Raw genomic sequence first — 17540 nt, forward strand, 5'->3', positions numbered from 1 at the left:
ATACCAGATTTATGCCTATATTCTAGAAACTGATTTCTCCAAAAGGTTGTTAGTCCATCAATATTGAAAAACATCTTACCAAGAAGAGAAAGGCACATACACACAACAAAATCTGACTTTTAACTTTACAACCATGACTCCTTAAACCATTAATCTGAAACTCACTACAGAAAAATAGTTTAAGGAAGTGTGTACATGTGTGTCCGCGAGTTCCTGTGTGCAGTGTGTATGCATGTAGGTAGGATCCATTTGTTTCTCTCTCCTCAGCAGCTCCATGCCCGGCTTGTGTTTGTTGTTGTTGTTTTCATCTGTTTGTCAATAGAGGGTTCTGGGGATGGGAAACACACTGCTGACTACTCCCCCGACCCAATAGAAGAATATATCTGAAGATTCTTCTTTCTGCTTCTGGAGAATCACAAAAGCACATAGGAACCTAGGCTAAGGCTGGAGGGTACTAACATGCTCCTCCACCATCTTTCTGTCAGCATCCGGAACAGCCACACAACTAGAATTGTTCATTCACTCAAGTATGAAACTAGTTTTTAGGTTTCATTTTTATCCTTTTAAGGCAGAATATTTGCTAGCAAGTCATCCATAATCATTAAATTAATTCTAAAAACATGAGAACATAATTGAATTGACTTCAAACCTTGGGAGGATAAGAGCTGTTTTAAAAATATTTGTAAAACCTGCTAAATGATGATTAAATTAAGTAAGTTCAAAGAACATCTGACTTTGGTTTTCATTCTGCCATGTAATATGCCTTCAGTTTTAATATAAATGTTCAAACTTTTTAATGTTCATAATTTTTACAGGGAATAAAACATGGTGTTACATTTAGAAATCCTAATGTTTATCACCATCTGATGCTGTCATGGAAGCAAGTGCTACTTGCACAGTCTTAAGAAGTGAGAATTGCAGTTCCTCTAACTGATGACAATGTAATTATCCTTTCACTGTCAAAACAGAGGTGACTTCTCTTCCTCACACACATGATTAAACATACAAATTCATGCTACTCTAAACCCTGTAGCTGTGCTGAGCGTCTGAATCTGAATGAGCGAGATTACATGAACAGGGCTTAGTGAGGATGAAAACCAAGTGTGCAGCTGCCCAGCCCAAACATTTTCATCAGCCTTCCTCCTGTAGGAGCTCATGTCTAAGCATCCACACGAGCTTTCAACATAATGTCATATCATCCGCAACAACGGGCACAGAAATAGCTAGCAGGGGAAAGCCGCAGTCAGTCTAAATGTCTGTTGGTGGTTTAAATGACTTCATTATTTATTAATGCATACAAAAGTCAGCCTTTGGAAAGGCACAAGCCCCTTTGCACAAGATCCCCAGGATGCTCTGAGGGCCAGCTTGGGTGATGACCTCCTACCTGGTCTTTCAGCTGCTGCAGAGAAGTCTGAAGGTTCAGAATCTGACTGAAGAGTGGACTCTGCAGGACAGACTTCAGGAGGCTCAGTTTGTCTTCATTTGCAGCATCCCCACGTTCCTTCAGCTTGCTTTGCAAGCGCTCCGCTGCCTGCAGCGCCCGGGTCTTATCTATTCCAAAGAGACGCATCATTCAATAATAGGATTCAAAAGACTTGTCAAATCTATGAAGACTCCATGCCTTCAGAAATCCTAAAACCATCTCCAAAGTGCACAGCACTGTCATATTTGAACTGAGCATGAAGCTATACAAATGTATATATTTTCAATTCAGTATAAGGACAATCTTTTAATACTTTAGTTTTTTCTCAAAACTAAATATCATTTTTACATATGCTTCAAAACAATCTTTCTATTGATTAGAGTTAGTACCTAAAGGAAGACTACAGCCTCTCAATATAAACCTTTAAGTTTCTTAGAGTAAAGGTCATTTAAAAGCAGGAACACATTTAAAGTCTTCTTGAGCTTCGTGGGTGTTCACAAGAATATACATCTTAGGTGCAACAGACATATATGATTCTATAGAAAGATAAGGTAAAAGAGTTAGATAAGGTCTTCAAAAACTTCAGAGACATACAGAATATGACATTAAAATTTTTTTAAATTATTTTAAAGATTCATTGACAATGAGACAGGTTATCTCCTGGCAACACCCAGCCTATCTCAAAGAGGATGATGAGCATCAAAGAACTTCCTTATAGAAATGGCTTCAAATGGGGCAAACAAGCCACTGGGGAAAATGTTCTTGTTTCTACTATAAAGAGAATTCAGCCTAAAAAAGGGCAAGCTTGGACGCAGGCAGAGTCTGCCAAGACAGGGTAAGCAAGTCCTCAATAGTTCCTGCCTCACAAATACGTCTGTCAGATATATTGGGACAGAAGGCTGAAAATGATGTTCCCACGTTATAGAGAGTGTTGGGTGACTGTTCAGGTAGCAAATTGCCTCTGTCATCTTCTCATTTTGGGAAGCTGCTAACCTACACCCCCAGTAAACTCAGTAATTAATATTATTCCTTCTCAAGTGTCTGAAGGGGTTGAAGACCAGATAGTTTACTTTTACAATTAAACTCAGTTGTTTAGGGTTAAAATGTTTTTATGTCTAGGTAGATATATTATGTTGATAATGATAAAATATGATAGATATTGATTTACATTAAGAATTTTAGATACACCAAGATAGGAAAGATGTTTTCTTCAAGACTGCCAAATACAAATAGCCAAAACACTATGAATGTAGCATTTATATAATTCCTGATTGTGTCATGGTTCTTCTTTCTGTAGGTAGTTTATTGTATACATGTTTAATAATATAAAAGTATATGTAAAAAATAAAAAAAAATATTTAATAAAAATATAATTTAATTTTTAGTACATACTTAGGCAAACAATTATAAAGTCACAGAAACAGATGCTGATGATGTGTAAGTGAACTCAGTGCCAGATGTTTCAGCTCTTGTGACAATCACATAAAGCCTTGCTTAAAAGTCTAATCTCTTCTTTTTCAAAAAGATAAATGAATTGTATTTACACATAAGAAAAAATGGATAAGCTATTAATAAGTGGATGTGGATATAACTGATGAATCATATCCAAAATATAATAATTTTATATATTAAAATATTCTATACTTAGTAACTTAGGAATATTAAATAATAGATATTTCAAAAGTCCTGTTTCAATCCTTGGAATGTTTTACCCTAAAATTAAATAGCATATTTATAAATGTCTCAAACCAAACTAATTCAAATCACTATTAAGCATATTACGAATCAGATATCTTATGAAAGTGAGCATTTTGAGTGTGCCCTAATAGTCCTAGAACCTTACATACATGCTTCTACCAGTAAATTTCAACCTATTCCTGAATTATACAAACATATGTTCTTAAACTTTCTAAGTCAATTTATTTTTTTCAAATGAAGATTTTCATATATGTTCTAATATACTCATGATAACAGCACACACATCTATTACCAATCACAGAGATCAGAAAAGGGGGATCATAACCATCGACTTGCTTATAGAACCATATCTGGCATGCCACAGATACTTGTAATTAAACATAAAATCATATTGATCATGAGTACGTCCACACAAACAAGCTTAAACAACATTACTCCTGAAGAAAGTCTAAGCAAAGAATGATAGATGTACAAGAAATATTTGTTTGTTGTCTATCAAATTTTTCATGGTAACTGAGGACACCAATCTATTACTAATATGCACATCAAATCTTAGAGGTTTATGCTTTAGTTACTGCTGACAGAATGAAATCCAGAAAGCTTAATGGAAGCCACACTTTCTTCTCCTTTTCCTGTGTCACAAGGGATTTCCCTATGAGTTCCAAGAGTTTTTATAGCCTATGATGCAGAATGGGGTATAGAAAATGTATCCACACAGGATTTTATTATCAGAGCAGGAATGGCGTAAAAAAAATCAAACATCACAATAGCTCTTTCCCTTTATTATCCCAATCCCTCAAAATGGGCAATGGTTGAGGCATCCCAGGTGCCAGAGTGAACTGTACGCACCCTTCAGTGTTCAGGCTTCCAAGAGCTACCTAGAGACACGTCAGACACGCAATGTGTGCCACACCTGACATGGCTTTCTATAACCAATTTTCTCTAAAGCTACACTGCAATGTGGGAAAGAGAGGAACACAGAAGTGGAGAAAATCTGATCTCTCAGCCAAAATTATCGCTCACAGAAATTAAACTATTTTATTAAATGGAATTTGAAAGACAATTACTGTCCTACTGAGCAGCACTTTACCTGCACATACACAAGTTAAGAATAACAATCCTGTTTCTTGTCTTCCAGCTTTCTAGTGACACCCAAAAGACATAACTGGGTTCATAAACTAGAGTAGAACTTCTATTAAGCTTATTAAAACTTATAATTAGTAGACTCTCATGTTTATTTATTATGAATTATTGGGTTTTTATAACCATGTGGATAAAATTGTACAAATACAGAAATCCACTACCTGTTTCAATAATACTAGACAAAGAAATTAAATCTAAGCTCCTGTAGCTATGTAGAAAACGACCTCCTCAAAGAGCAGGGGAAGCATGTTCATTTCTGACCAAAACAGGGAAAAGAGAAGTCTTACCTATGGTTTCCAACATCGTTTTCAAAAGTTCAGTGTTCTCTATAATGATGCAAAACACCGACTAAAATGAAACTCTGAGGAGAAAGGAAATAAAATGGAGTCATTATGTTTTAATAAGGACTGAAAGCTATAGTGCTTGGTACTATTATAATTTTTTATTAAAACAATATTGACTTAAATGCAACATTTTGCTTCATATACCGCAAAAAATAATAATAATTTTAAAATCATCATAATAGATACAATAAGAAGAGGGTAAAAGTTCTGTCCTGGACAAGATGACAAAGTCTCCAATGAATTTCTTTAGCAGCCTCTTGATAAGGACAACCACCATGTTTGTTTGTTTGTTTGTTTGTTTGTTTGTTGAGGCAGGCAAGTTGAATTAAAGCAAGGTCTTCCTGCCACAGAACAAGAGGGTCACTTGTGTATACAGAAGTAATTATGTGGCCAAAACCATGAAAAGCTGCAACCTTACCCCAAAGGCCCACAGCCCTAACAGGGAAGACAATACACACACCATTGAAAATAAACTGTGGCATGGTCACATACATAAATCTCTGTAGGATAATACATTAAACCAGCAATTATAAACTGGAATCAAGTTACATTTTCAAAGGTTTTTATTTAAATGTCTCCCTGACTAGAATGATCTCTCTCCTTTAAAAACAAAACAAAAAACAAAACACCCGACAAATGGTCTCAATTGCTGCAGCTCACAGAAGTCTTTCTCTAACACTTCCTTCACTAAGGTCTTAACAGCGGACATAAATCTGCAAAGCCACTGTCCCTCGCCGCCTTCTCCAACCCTCACCCCCACAGCTCTTCTCCACAGCCACCTCCACAGCTCGGCCTCCACTGCCTCAGAACAGCAGCTCCAAGAGAGAGCCAATCATTGTTCCAGGGCTGAAAGGACTCGACGTGATTCCTCCTCATATTTAAAAAATAGAATAAGATTTTATTGACAAAACTATCACACAGTATAATGGCATATGTATAAAAAATGCCATATTGAAGCATATCACCTTATATGATAGCTTAATGTAAAATATCATAACATACATGAAAATAAAGAAAAAAGTTCAGCCGGACGGTGGTGGCGCACGCCTTTAATCCCAGCACTCGGGAGGCAGAGGCAGGCGAATCGCTGTGAGTTCGAGGCCAGCCTGGTCTACAAAGTGAGTCCAGGACAGCTAAGGCTACACAGAGAAACCCTGTCTCGAAAAACCAAAAAAAAAAAAAAAAAAAAAAAAAAAAAAAAAAAAGTTCTTCATTTTTGGTCTTGATAAAACAGGCCACTACTCTGAGAATCACGAGTTGGGCCCCTCTCCCTCCTTACAGGAAACTACACTTGGAAAACCAGGCAGTACAGAACACCAATGCCTGCAATTTGCTCTGGGCAGGAAGAGGGTGGTGTGATTATGTTCTGTATCGCAATTCAGAAGATACTTTGACAATACAAGTTCCAAGCAGCAGAATATCACAAGTTCCTCAGTATGAAGGAAAGGCCCTGGCTCAAGCCTAGGACTGGTATCTAAATAGCTATGTGGCCTTAAACAGTAAGCCTAACATCTCAACCTCAACTGCCTAGAGAACAAAGTCATTTACTGTGTATTCTACAACAAATGAAAGAAGATAACATGGCATCTTTTAGCATATTTACACACTACAGGGAGATCTTAATAATAAAAAACAAATTTTATCAGGAAATTTAAATTGGCCTTCATAAAATAGCATAGTATTAGATACTCTTTCAAAAATTAATCCTTTGGCTGATTGACTTCTGTGTGACCGGAGATCAAATCTAGAGGTTTGTGTATTCTAAGCAACCAACTCTTCAAAACCTACCTTCTCTTCCTCAGAGAAACTTCTTGAAGTAGGTGTTAGACAAGGCATAGAGACTGAGAGATTTTGGCGTACTCAGTCTCAAATAGGCTGCCTTCATCAAACCTCTCCCCTCAGAAAAGGAGGCAGAACCAGAAGAGATGGATGACTCCAAGGAAACAGCAGCCTCCAGACACAACAATACCGATGCACAGATGAGCTCACGGAGACAGTGGCAGCACATAAACATCTGCACACAAACATCTGCACAGGTTCAAACTGGATGGGGTCACAGAACTGAAAGAGTAAGTGGACACAGGCCCCACCTCTTAACAAGATGCTATTTACAATTGATAGCTGCTGGCAAAGGAAAAAAATATCAGTTTTCTCCAACGGAGTGTCACTGGGAGTATGAACCACATGCCAGGGCAGGCCATGTGCCCAGGAGGCCTACACAAAATGAGCTTCATTGTTTCTGTGTACTTTTTGATTCATTTTTGCTTTGTTTTGACAACTTGTCTTATTGGACTTTTGGTTGTTTAATTTTGGTTTGTAGGGTATGTGTGTGTGTGTGTGTGTGTGTGTGTGTGTGTGTGTGTGTGTGAGAGAGAGAGAGAGAGAGAGAGAGAGAGAGAGAGAGAGAGAGAGAGAGAGAGAGAGAGAAGCGTGAGCAGAATATAGAGTATATATGAATAGGGAGCTAGGATGACCTGGCAAAGATAAACTATACTATATGAAATTTTAAAATAATAATATATAACAAAATAAAATTGCCTTCCCTTGTTAACTTAATTATCTATTCTGAATCTGAGTATATTTAGAAATAAGTAATATTAAAAAAAGTTTCAAAGAGAAAAATGTTGTTGGTATACCTAATAAATTCTAGGTCAATACAGGTGCCCTGTGAAAACTGAGACAGATGGACAGTGTTAATGACATGCTTGGAGGCTTGGAGGCTTATGAATAATCTGCTGAGCAGATCTCAACTGAAAAAAACACTGTTGGCCACAGTCAGCTACAAACCAATTCTTATGTTCCCCTCCATGCAGCACTTACCATAAGGGTAAAAAAAAATAGATAGATAGATAGATAGATAGATAGATAGATAGATAGATAGATAAAATAAATAAATAAAACCAAGCCAGTTCAGTGGCAAGTCACAGACAGCAGTTTCCAGACAACAGCGTTACGCCTGCAGATTTCAGAGACTTAAACAAGGCAAAACAGAAAGCAGTCTCACAGTGTGCCCACTCTGATGCCCCTAAAATAAAGCACAGCTGTCAGAGGTCTCCATGGGATTTCCATTCCAACAACTGTGACTGGGCAAGAACATTGCTCTTCTCTATGCCCCATATAATATCCCCAAAATTCAATTCCAATTATAAACAAACTCGTAAGTACAGAACTTTGGGGGAGAAAATATTTAGTCTACTGCCTCCAAACTACTGACAGCAATTCTTCTTTTCATCTTCCAATCCTTCCCTTTTTACATCTCAATACTGTATGCAACTGCAACAGGCCAGAGCATCCTACTCAATTAGTCTCTTAATCCTCACACTGCACTCACCCAAGAGGAAGCAGTCAGGGGTAAGTCCCACCTCAGGTGGCATCACCCATAGGAAGAAGCCAAGATCTGAACACACCCAGTCTGGCTCCAGAGCACACACTGCAAATGCTATAAAATGCGGCCTCTCAACAGGAGACAGATTCACTTTACAATTTCTTTCTCCCTTTCAATGGTAAAGTCGCCAGGCAAACCAGGACCTCTCTCCCACTTTCCTCTTCGTTGCTATGATAACACAGCAATAACGCTGAATATAACCTGCTTGGGGACAGCAGGGTTTCTCCGACCTGTACTTCCCAAACACAATCCATCACTGAAGGAAGTCAGAGCAGAAACTGAAGCAGGAACTTGGACACAGAAACTGAAGTAGAGGCCATGGAAGAGCGCTGCTCACTGTCTTGCTCTTAAGGATGACTCAGCTTACGTTCCTATATAATCCAGGACAATCTGCCCAGGGGTAGGACAGCCCACAGTGGGCTGGACCCTCATATATAAATCATTAAGCAACAAAATGCTCCACAGGTTTATGTACAGGCCAGTCTGATGGAGGCATTTTCTCAATTGAGGGTTCCGCTTCCTAGATGACCCTAGTTTATATCAATTTGATAAAACAAACAAAAAAACAAAAAACAACTAAGCAGCACATCTAGACAAGGTTAAACCAATGAAAAAGAAACTATACTTAGTGTAAATGAAGTCCAAAATGAAGTTGGCTGGTGTAGACATTCAACATGGCTAACTGTCCACACAATCTGATCCAGTTGGATCTGTGTATTTTTAGAACCTGTCAGTAGATCTGTCAAAGAAAGATAACATTTATCACTTATATGATGGTCATCTATTTTTTAAAAATCAATTTTGAAATGTGGTATTTTAAGAAAATCTCCACAAGATAAAGTAAGCCTATTTATATTAACGTCCTAAACATGGCTGTTGTATTTCAAGGGTTAGGACTAAATCTGCCAGTGCAGGGAGAACCACAGAAGAGTAGGTTCCCACTAGCAACCATGCATGTGCCCTACTAATAGCCATCTGGTTATGAATGAGCCTAAAGTCTGTTTCAGTAACGACATACGCAGAAGCACTGAACATAGCAATCATCACTCATTGGACTTCGTATTGGGAAGATACTATATCTTGGGGACAAGAATTCTCACTGTCTTGATGCCCATAGTACCCTTCGGTAGCACACAGAGTACTCTCCCATCTTGCACAAGGAAGGTGCGAGGGCCATTACAAAGTCACAGAGCTCTTAAGTGGGGGAAGTTGGACTTGAAGTCCCCTCTGTGTAATTCCCAAGCCCACACTCTCATCACGTTACCCCTATTTGTTTAGACAGGTCTCATTCTGTAGGCTGGGCCCTCTCATATCAAACATCAAACAAACAAACAAACAAAAACTACTCCAGAGGCTTGCTTACAGGCCAGTCTGACAGAGGCATTTTTACAACTAAGGTTCCTTCCACCCAGATGGCCCTAGTCTGTGTCAAGTTAACAACCCCCCCAAAACAAACACCTAACCACACTGATAGAAACAATTCTCTCAAGAGGAAGAACCAAAAAACAGCAGCAACAAAAGGAAAAACACAGAAAGGCCACACTGGGAAGTCAGAAAAGGCTCCTTGGAGCTATAGACTCCTACAGAATGAGCAGGGGTTCCGGCTGACCGTAAGTGCTCCCCGAGGAAAGCCGCATGTGGCTCCGTCTGAATACAGGCCTTTCTTATTTTTGAGACATATAGCGAGGCTTGGGGTGTGTTAACACCAAATTATAGCAGGGCCTCAATACAAGAGTTTGTATTACTTTTGAAGTTTGTTTTGGTGAAGTATGTCATATGATCAGATTGTATTCTGGAAAAATAACTGTGTAATGGTATAAAGGATTTGCAAAATGCAAGGGAAATTGGAAATGAGACCATGCAAAAGGGATGTTCGAAACACAGAAGAAAATAAAAATAAATGAGAATGGGAAACAGATCCAAGACTCGGTTACGTGCTAAGGCTACAATGCAAGTAAAGCAAGTGCAGGGTGGGTCCCAGCATTCCTGCCTGCGTTACTGATGGCAACCCCAGTCACGAAGACAGAGAACACAACCCGAAGGGCCAGGGCAGTGGCACACCCGCTCCGGAAGTGAAGATGCATCTTAGTCAAGAATTGCAATGGCTGAGTAGTTCCAGTGCCTTTGGGAGTTGCTAGGGACTGAGCTGTGAGGCCTCTATTTTAGAGCCAGGGCTTTTTATAAAGCAATTAGGTTTGATGGGGTCAGAACAGGTAGGTAGTCTGGGTAACACTCCTGGCCTTGCTGAAGAGTGCTGTCACTAAAGGCACAGAGAAGCACCATATGAGGAAACAGCCAGAAGGAGATTCTCAACAACCCAGAATGCGCGCCCTGCCAGACCCTCAACTTTCCAAATCCAGAAATGTAAGCAGATACATTTCTATTGTCTAAGCCATGAGCTTCTAGTGTTTACTAGATTTTGCTTATGTAGTGCTTACTAAGGGTCCTATTTTAGCCAACTTAGAACTCCTGTTTCAAAATTAAGACACTACACACTCCCCTGAGTCCCTCTCCTCCACCCAGGGCCAGGGAATCAGGAGTAGCTTCTTACACAGAGGACGTCTGCTGTTCAACACTGTGAGATCAGGTTAGCAAACTGCAGGGACATGGGTGAAGCCTTAAGATTGTAAAGGATGCTAACAGACAATGAAAACACTTCTGGTCTAAAAACTGCTTCCCCCTTTCCAAGGACTAGCTGGGGGGGGGGGGGGGCAGGAGGATGAAGGAGGGAGGGTGGGACCAGGAAGAAATGAAAGGGGCTACAATGGGCATGTGAATTGAACAAATTAAAAAGTAAAATATTTTTGAAAGCTGTTCTCATGGGTACATAAAAATATTCTCATTTCAAACGCCATCAGAAAATTACCCTAAAATTGCATATTAGAATGTGTCACTAAATTAATAAGAAAATAATCTATATAATTTAATATGCCTGGTGGAAAACTCTAAAACAACATACAGTATTCCTAGAGATTGGAAACAAAAGGGGGGGGGGGGGAATCACCAAACAAGAAACAGAAATCAAAGAACTGAAATAAATCTAGAAATTTATATTCACAATAAATATAAGAGGGTTAGACTTCTTTATTAAAGAATAGACTTATAGTCTAGTTTTCCAAAGTTAAATTGAGATCCACAGAACAATATAGCTCTTTTTAGAAATAAAAACGCAAAAAAAAAAAAAGATGCTTCTACATTATACATGTAACTATGCATACAGGAACTCAAACCTTACCCATCACTGGGTTAACAGGGCCCAGTCAAAATCACAGCTGTCATCAGCTACGGGGGCTGGGAGAGGGCAGCAGGGGAGGGGGCGGGGTGCGGGGGGGGGGGGGATAAACAGGAATGGAGCCTCTAGTCAGAGAATGAACACTGAAAGGGAATTTGGCTTCCCTTTCTTCAAGAAAGCTAAACTCTATTAACACCTCCTGATACAGTGGTTCAATGTTTAGGATTTGTTTTTTTGTTTTTTGTTTTTTGTTTTTTGTTTTTAAATGGGGAGAGTAGAGAATAAACAAGACCAGCCAGGAGCTGAACGACTATACTCTTCTCCTTGCCTTCATGTAGTATTTGAAATGTTTATAATAGAAATTAGAAAAGAGATTGTCAACAAATGTGAAAACGTTAACAATATCTGTTTTGGGAGGTCTGTTTTGTTTTTAATTACTATATTTTTCAAATCTTCTCTACCATCCTTTCTTGTCAAAAAAAAAAAGTTACTTTAAGCTCCTAAATTACTTGTAAGTGTCGTCACCATTACTAAGAGCTCCTACACACATAACTTCATCAAGCTGCATGACTTTACTCCAGCCAAACTAAAAGAATTTTATGAACTGCTTTGCTCCAAAGTCAATATTTCCTGAAGGCCCTCATCAGCTGCTCTGAGGGCTGGCCTGCTTCTAGCTCACAGAGCTGCTTCACCCCAAAGCCTCAGAAGAAAGAGCTTAGAGCCTGGTCAGCTAACTGTTGGCCATGGAGCACCAGGCCAGGGGAGGTGGGGGGAGGCTACTGCTGCTGCTCACTTCAGAGGTGGATGCAACACAAGACAGGTAGTCTCATCTTAAGAAACGAATGGTAACTCAGACATAAATCTATTTCAGTTAAAGAAATTCGTTAGACCTAACTAACAATGTATTTTCCAGGTTGAAAAGTGAAATATAATAACTTTATCTTACATATAGTTTTTAAAATTTTAGTTTTTACACAAAATCAGTTTATTCTGAAGATGTTTATAATAATAATAAAAAGTATTTTAACTTCAAAAACTCATTATCCTTCACATATATTCAAATGGCAAACAATATGATGAAGTTATGATATGTAATGATACCAAACCATAGGAAAACGTATTAATGCACAGTCACATACACAAGCTCATAAGTAGAAACCACTGCTTTAACTGAGAATCCACATGCTTTAAAGAAGTTTGTGCCAGATGGTAGTGGTACACACCTTTAAACCCCGTATTCGGGAGGCATAGGCAGTCCAGCTTGGTCTACAAAGTGAGTCCCAGGACAGTCAGGGATACACAGAGAAACACTGTCTCAAAAATAAAAATAATAAATAAATAAAACAAAACAAAAGGAAATGTAAATTTAAAATAGTATTATTTTAATTTCTTAGGATTCCTACTTTTCTTGACTTACTTCCTTTCCTTAACTGCCCCCGCCCCTTTATTGAGGGACAAAGATCCCAACCAGAAGAAAAACACATGGAAAATAGAAGTCGAAACATTTTTATTGGTTATGTATACATATATGCAACAAACACATTCAAACTAACAAATATTTGTTAACTTTGCTTTGATTTTCAAAATGACTTTGATATAGGTTTTGAAAGTTACTTTTACTTAATTTTCTCCCTTATTTTTATTTTCTGTGTGTGGGTGTTTGGTCTACATGTGTGCTTGCATTAATTCTTTAGATGATTACCTGGGCGAGAGGTAGGTTTATCCCTTAAAAACATATACATTTCCTCCTAAATTACAGATACCTCCCAAAAATACTGGTTTTATAAAGACATATCTGCTTCCTATGTGTAATGCTTTTGAGTTAAATTATTTTATTCCCTGCTTGTACTCCACTATGATGTCAATCCTAAAGCTGGAAAAAGCCTCAAAATATATACATGTAGCTGACAGCCATGTGTTCACTGGGGTTGGCGCACATACATAGGCGGTGTCCGAGTTTGTAACTTAGAGCTGTGACTGTTCTTCTACTATCAAGCTGGTGAAAAAAAAATTGAAGAGTATTAGATAAATCAATTCTGTGTATAATTATTGTATTATTTTACGCTTCCCTTCTCTACTTTCGTCAAGGTTTTTTTTTTTTAAGAATCTAAAATAAACACTAACGTGTTTCTGATACCATGTCTTTGGCAATTTATTTTCCACCTGCACCCCTATGTGACAGGACCCCGTTCTCAGTTCAACTCGTCTCACCATTCCGACTGAGGAAATGATAATGCTTCTAATGAAGATTTACTCTCTTCTGCTCTCTCACTCCCCAGTGAAGTCAGAGGAGCTTGGGTTTTTGGGCACTTTGCCCCTGTTCACTGCCATATTTTCACTCTTAAGGGCCAAGATACCAGATGCCACACATATTTCTTGGACAGAACCAGGCACAGGGATTCCTCCAAGGATGGCACTGGCAAAACATGTTTCAATACTAGGAGATTCCAGATGCAGCCAGGAACCCACAGAACAGTCACTTCTGACACTGTGTTTTGTTGGGAGACCTCAAGTGCACAGAAGGATAAACTCTGGGGCATGGAATTCTCAGGTGTGGTCCCTGTTCTGGAAATTAACTCCCTAGAGAAGTTACCCCTGGCTCTCGCTGTTTTGTCCTTTTGCCTGCCCAGAATGAGGCAACTCCCCAATGATCCCAGGCACACGGTGTCCTTGGAGCTTATAAAATGCACGGAGACTCAAGCGTCCCCATGGACACAGAACAGAGCTGGCAGTTGGTCCGCAAGAGTTGGCAGCTGCAGGAGGAGGGGCTGGAACTGAAGATGTCTGTCATTCCCGGGCTGCCTACTCAGTCACAGGATTTCCATTGAGTTGGTGAGATGGAGGAGCCAACACTGAGGCGGAACAATATGTGGCTTTGTTGGCTCTGAGAGATTCCTCAGTGGAGTCTGAGAAGGTGGTGAATACAGACAAACTTGGCTTCACTGAAAACCACGGTGGAATTAGGCAAGGGGGCGGGGCAAGGCTCTCTCTGTCTGTCTACCTCAAGTTCTTACAATTCTTCCAAGGTCATTTTCTAAGGCATGCCATCTAGATCTCAAGAATAACTCTATTTCATTTTCTACTGTTTTTCCAAAGTGTTTCTCCAGTTCTTGAATCTTTTTTTTTTACAGAAATCACCGAGAGTGCCGTCTATCATATCACCTACGTGGTTACCCTGAGCAATAAAACACTGCAGTAATTAGATATTTTCATCCTTCCTCATCAATCAATGCTTCTAAATTCAGTTTGTGGCTTCCATGATTTCCCTTTGCTGAATCTGGACAGGAGTTAAGAGAAAGTTTACAGATTAGCTCAAGAAAAGGCAGGCTCGTATCACCGATCAGAAGCTCTCTGGTAAGAAAACAAACGTGGCCACTTTCTCTCCTGTCCTATGCTTGTGGTGACTAATGTGAGCCCTGTTGGTGGAGTTTTAGGTCTGTTCAGAGAAAAGCCATGCAAGGACTGTGAGGGAGGGGAGGGGCTGTGAGGGAGGGGAGGGGCTGTGAGGGAGGGGAGGGGCTGTGAGGCGGCAACACACCCTCACTTTCTAAGCACATTCTACACAATGGTTTCCAAGGAGCACTTCAAAACCCTCAAACCCAGCTACTATAAAACAACAATACTTCCATTCACAATTATTAATGCTTAATTATGTAAGTTTTCTCTCTAAGCCTGCTAACCCCAGAGCTAATAGCATAGCACCTGAGAGTTTACTGTAGCTGTCATTATGAGTCTCTGGGTACTAAAGATCACATATGAAGACTTTTATATATTAAACCAGCAAAACTTATCTAAAATTAACTTGGCTACAAGGGAATTAGGAAACGGAGAAAAAAAGAAGGAAAGAGGAAATAGGCATTCCTCATCATTTTCCTGATTAAGTAATCTTGCTCCTCAGACACAATCCATCATCAAATACTCCCTTAAATATATTACCATTGGGACACCTAAAATGCAGGGTAAGTTATAATCTACAAATTAAGGCAACAATCTGGCTATTTGGATCTTTTAAAATGTGCTGTTCACTGCCAGCTGTTAATATAATTGTATCTTGCTGGGCATAGCGATGAATACCTTTAGTTCCAGCACTTGGGAGGCAGAGGCAGGTGGCTGAGTTCAAAGCCAGCTTGGTCTACCTGTTCCAGGACAGCCAGGGCTACCCAGGGAAACCTGTCTTGAAAAACATACAAACAAAAGTGTACCTAAGGATTGCTTGCTATTAAATATCCTGTAATAATGACTCTTCCTGAGAACAACCATTTTTAAACTGAATATAATAAACTATCTGTGAAGTATCTATCATATGTCCCTGTTACCTTCAGCTGACAACATGTGCCTTCCAGAGATGCTTTTAGAGCCTTCCTTTTTCACATAAGACAGAGGCTCAGGCTCAGGAAGTCAGTGCTTTCCCCATGCAGACAGAGCCAACATATAAATCCAACCTGGGAATCAACAGACCGAAGGCAAGAGAGTCCCCTGCACCACGTCCCACTGTGGTCTCTAACAGTTAGTGATGCTGTACAGGCTGTATGATTTCTATTTAAACAGCTCAGGCAGCTGGGCTTTCAAATTCTCACAGTTGCTGTTTGGATGAGTCTCTTGAATAAACAACACTCTTACTTTCATAATTACATGATCTTAGGTTGAGTATTGACCTCTTTAAGTTCTTCCAACCACTTGACAAAGTCAGTTATAGCTAACATTTGCAGAATCCCTACAAGCAATCAACATACAAAACTACTTTGATTACTAATTTGTATTCTCTGAAATGTCTGTACATTAATCTCTGTATTCTCTGAAATGTCTGTACATTAATGTCTGTATTTTTTATTTCCAACAGCTATCAGAATAAGCTCTAAATTTTACCAAAGTTACTATCAATTCTGGAGTAAGAACTACAAACTGCCCCATTCTTAATTATCTATGTACTAAAGCACAAGGTTTCATGATATCTTTCCCATTTATTGAAAACACCTTTTTGCATAAGTATTGATGTTTGCTGTGATCCGTGTATGAGTGTGTGAATGTGTGTGTGTGTGTCTTCACATGTGTGTTAAAGTGCATGTGTGCCTATGCATTTGGAGGCCTGAAGTTGACATTAGTTGTTATCCTTGACAGATCTCTGCTTTTATTATTACAATTATTATTATTATTATTATTATTATTATTATTATTATTATTATTATTATTATTATTAATGCAATGTCTCTACCAAAACCCAGAGTCTATGACCCCAACTAGTCTAGCCACCGAGTTCTGCCTCTGCCTCCCAGCTGTCAGATTACAAGAGACTTGCAATCCTGCCTGGATTCTTCACATGGGTTCTTAGGGATCCAAACTCTGGTCCTCATTCTTACCTGGAAGTACTGTATCCACTGAGTCATTTCCCCAGCCAGGAACACATTTTACAGTATCCAAGGTCCCCAAAAATCATCACCTATTTAGGTTGAAAGAAATAGAAGCTAACCTGACAAATCTCAAATTCCAAAATTCAGTCCAGCCAAAGTACTGACACTTACAGTGTTACTAGCTGGAGAACCCAAGGGACAGCTGAGTTCTGATGTACAGCAAGACACAGAGAAGCTACTGTAGCTGAAAGGGAAGAGCATGTAACAGAGTGAATAAGCTGAAAGAAACAGAAAAGTGGGAGATGGCTTAGGAAGCCCTGCAAACAGCCTCCATTCACTAAGCCAGACCTAAGCACAGCACGGTGCTGGTAACTGAGGTAACAGATGCTTGGGAAGGAAACAAGCCTTCCTCCACACAAGTCAAATCCGATCTCAAAAAAAAAAAAATTCTATTTTACTCCTCTCCACTTGGAGCAAAGCAAATAGCCTGGTTGTCAGAACGACTTAAAAAATAAGCGCACATTTAGAAACACTACAGAGCTGACAGACATTACTATTACAGCAGTAACCATATAAAACTAAGTGGTGATGTTGGTTGCTTTAGATAATCAATCAGAAAAATAAAATTATACACATTAATCTAGAACTGTGGACACTGACACATATTAACAAGTCCTAAATTAACAAGTGTATCATGTCATCAAGTATTAACTAGACACTGAAACCTTCCTGGAGATGAGGCACCAGGAGGACCAGCAACAAGGCAAGCCCAGTGCTCCTCCACTCCCCTCCAGACGACTACTTTATCCCAACCCAGCCTCCCCTCCTCCGCTCTTCCTTCACTTGGTGTTCCAATACGGCACAGGGAACCTAACTTTCTTTTCCTATTGTTATGATGAGATACCACAACAGCCAACGCAGAGAGAACCGTTTCTTTCCGTTCATATTTCAGGTGCCCACTCAGTCT

The 17540-nt window shown here is 39.3% G+C and overlaps 1 protein-coding gene across 12 annotated transcripts in view; it reads right to left on the minus strand.

Moving 5' to 3' along the window:
- The window catches only part of MPDZ (multiple PDZ domain crumbs cell polarity complex component), a 152047-nt gene that overhangs the window by 123326 nt on the left and 11181 nt on the right, over nt 1-17540 (minus strand). For 11 of the 12 annotated variants that reach the window (XM_084789387.1, XM_084789384.1, XM_084789383.1 and 8 more), the window contains exons 2-3: nt 4552-4625; nt 1385-1551 (exon numbers count right to left, since the gene is read on the minus strand). In XM_084789387.1, coding sequence (XP_084645513.1) covers nt 1385-1551; nt 4552-4567 — 183 coding nt within the window. In that variant the 5' untranslated portion in view covers nt 4568-4625. Of the gene's footprint in view, nt 1-1384; nt 1552-4551; nt 4626-6396; nt 6670-17540 lie in introns of all 12 variants that reach the window. The other variant, XM_084789381.1, reaches the window with a different exon arrangement.

This window comes from Acomys minous (assembly GCF_964271855.1).
Source record: "Acomys minous genome assembly, chromosome: 1".
In the NCBI taxonomy this organism is placed as follows: domain Eukaryota; kingdom Metazoa; phylum Chordata; class Mammalia; order Rodentia; family Muridae; genus Acomys; species Acomys minous.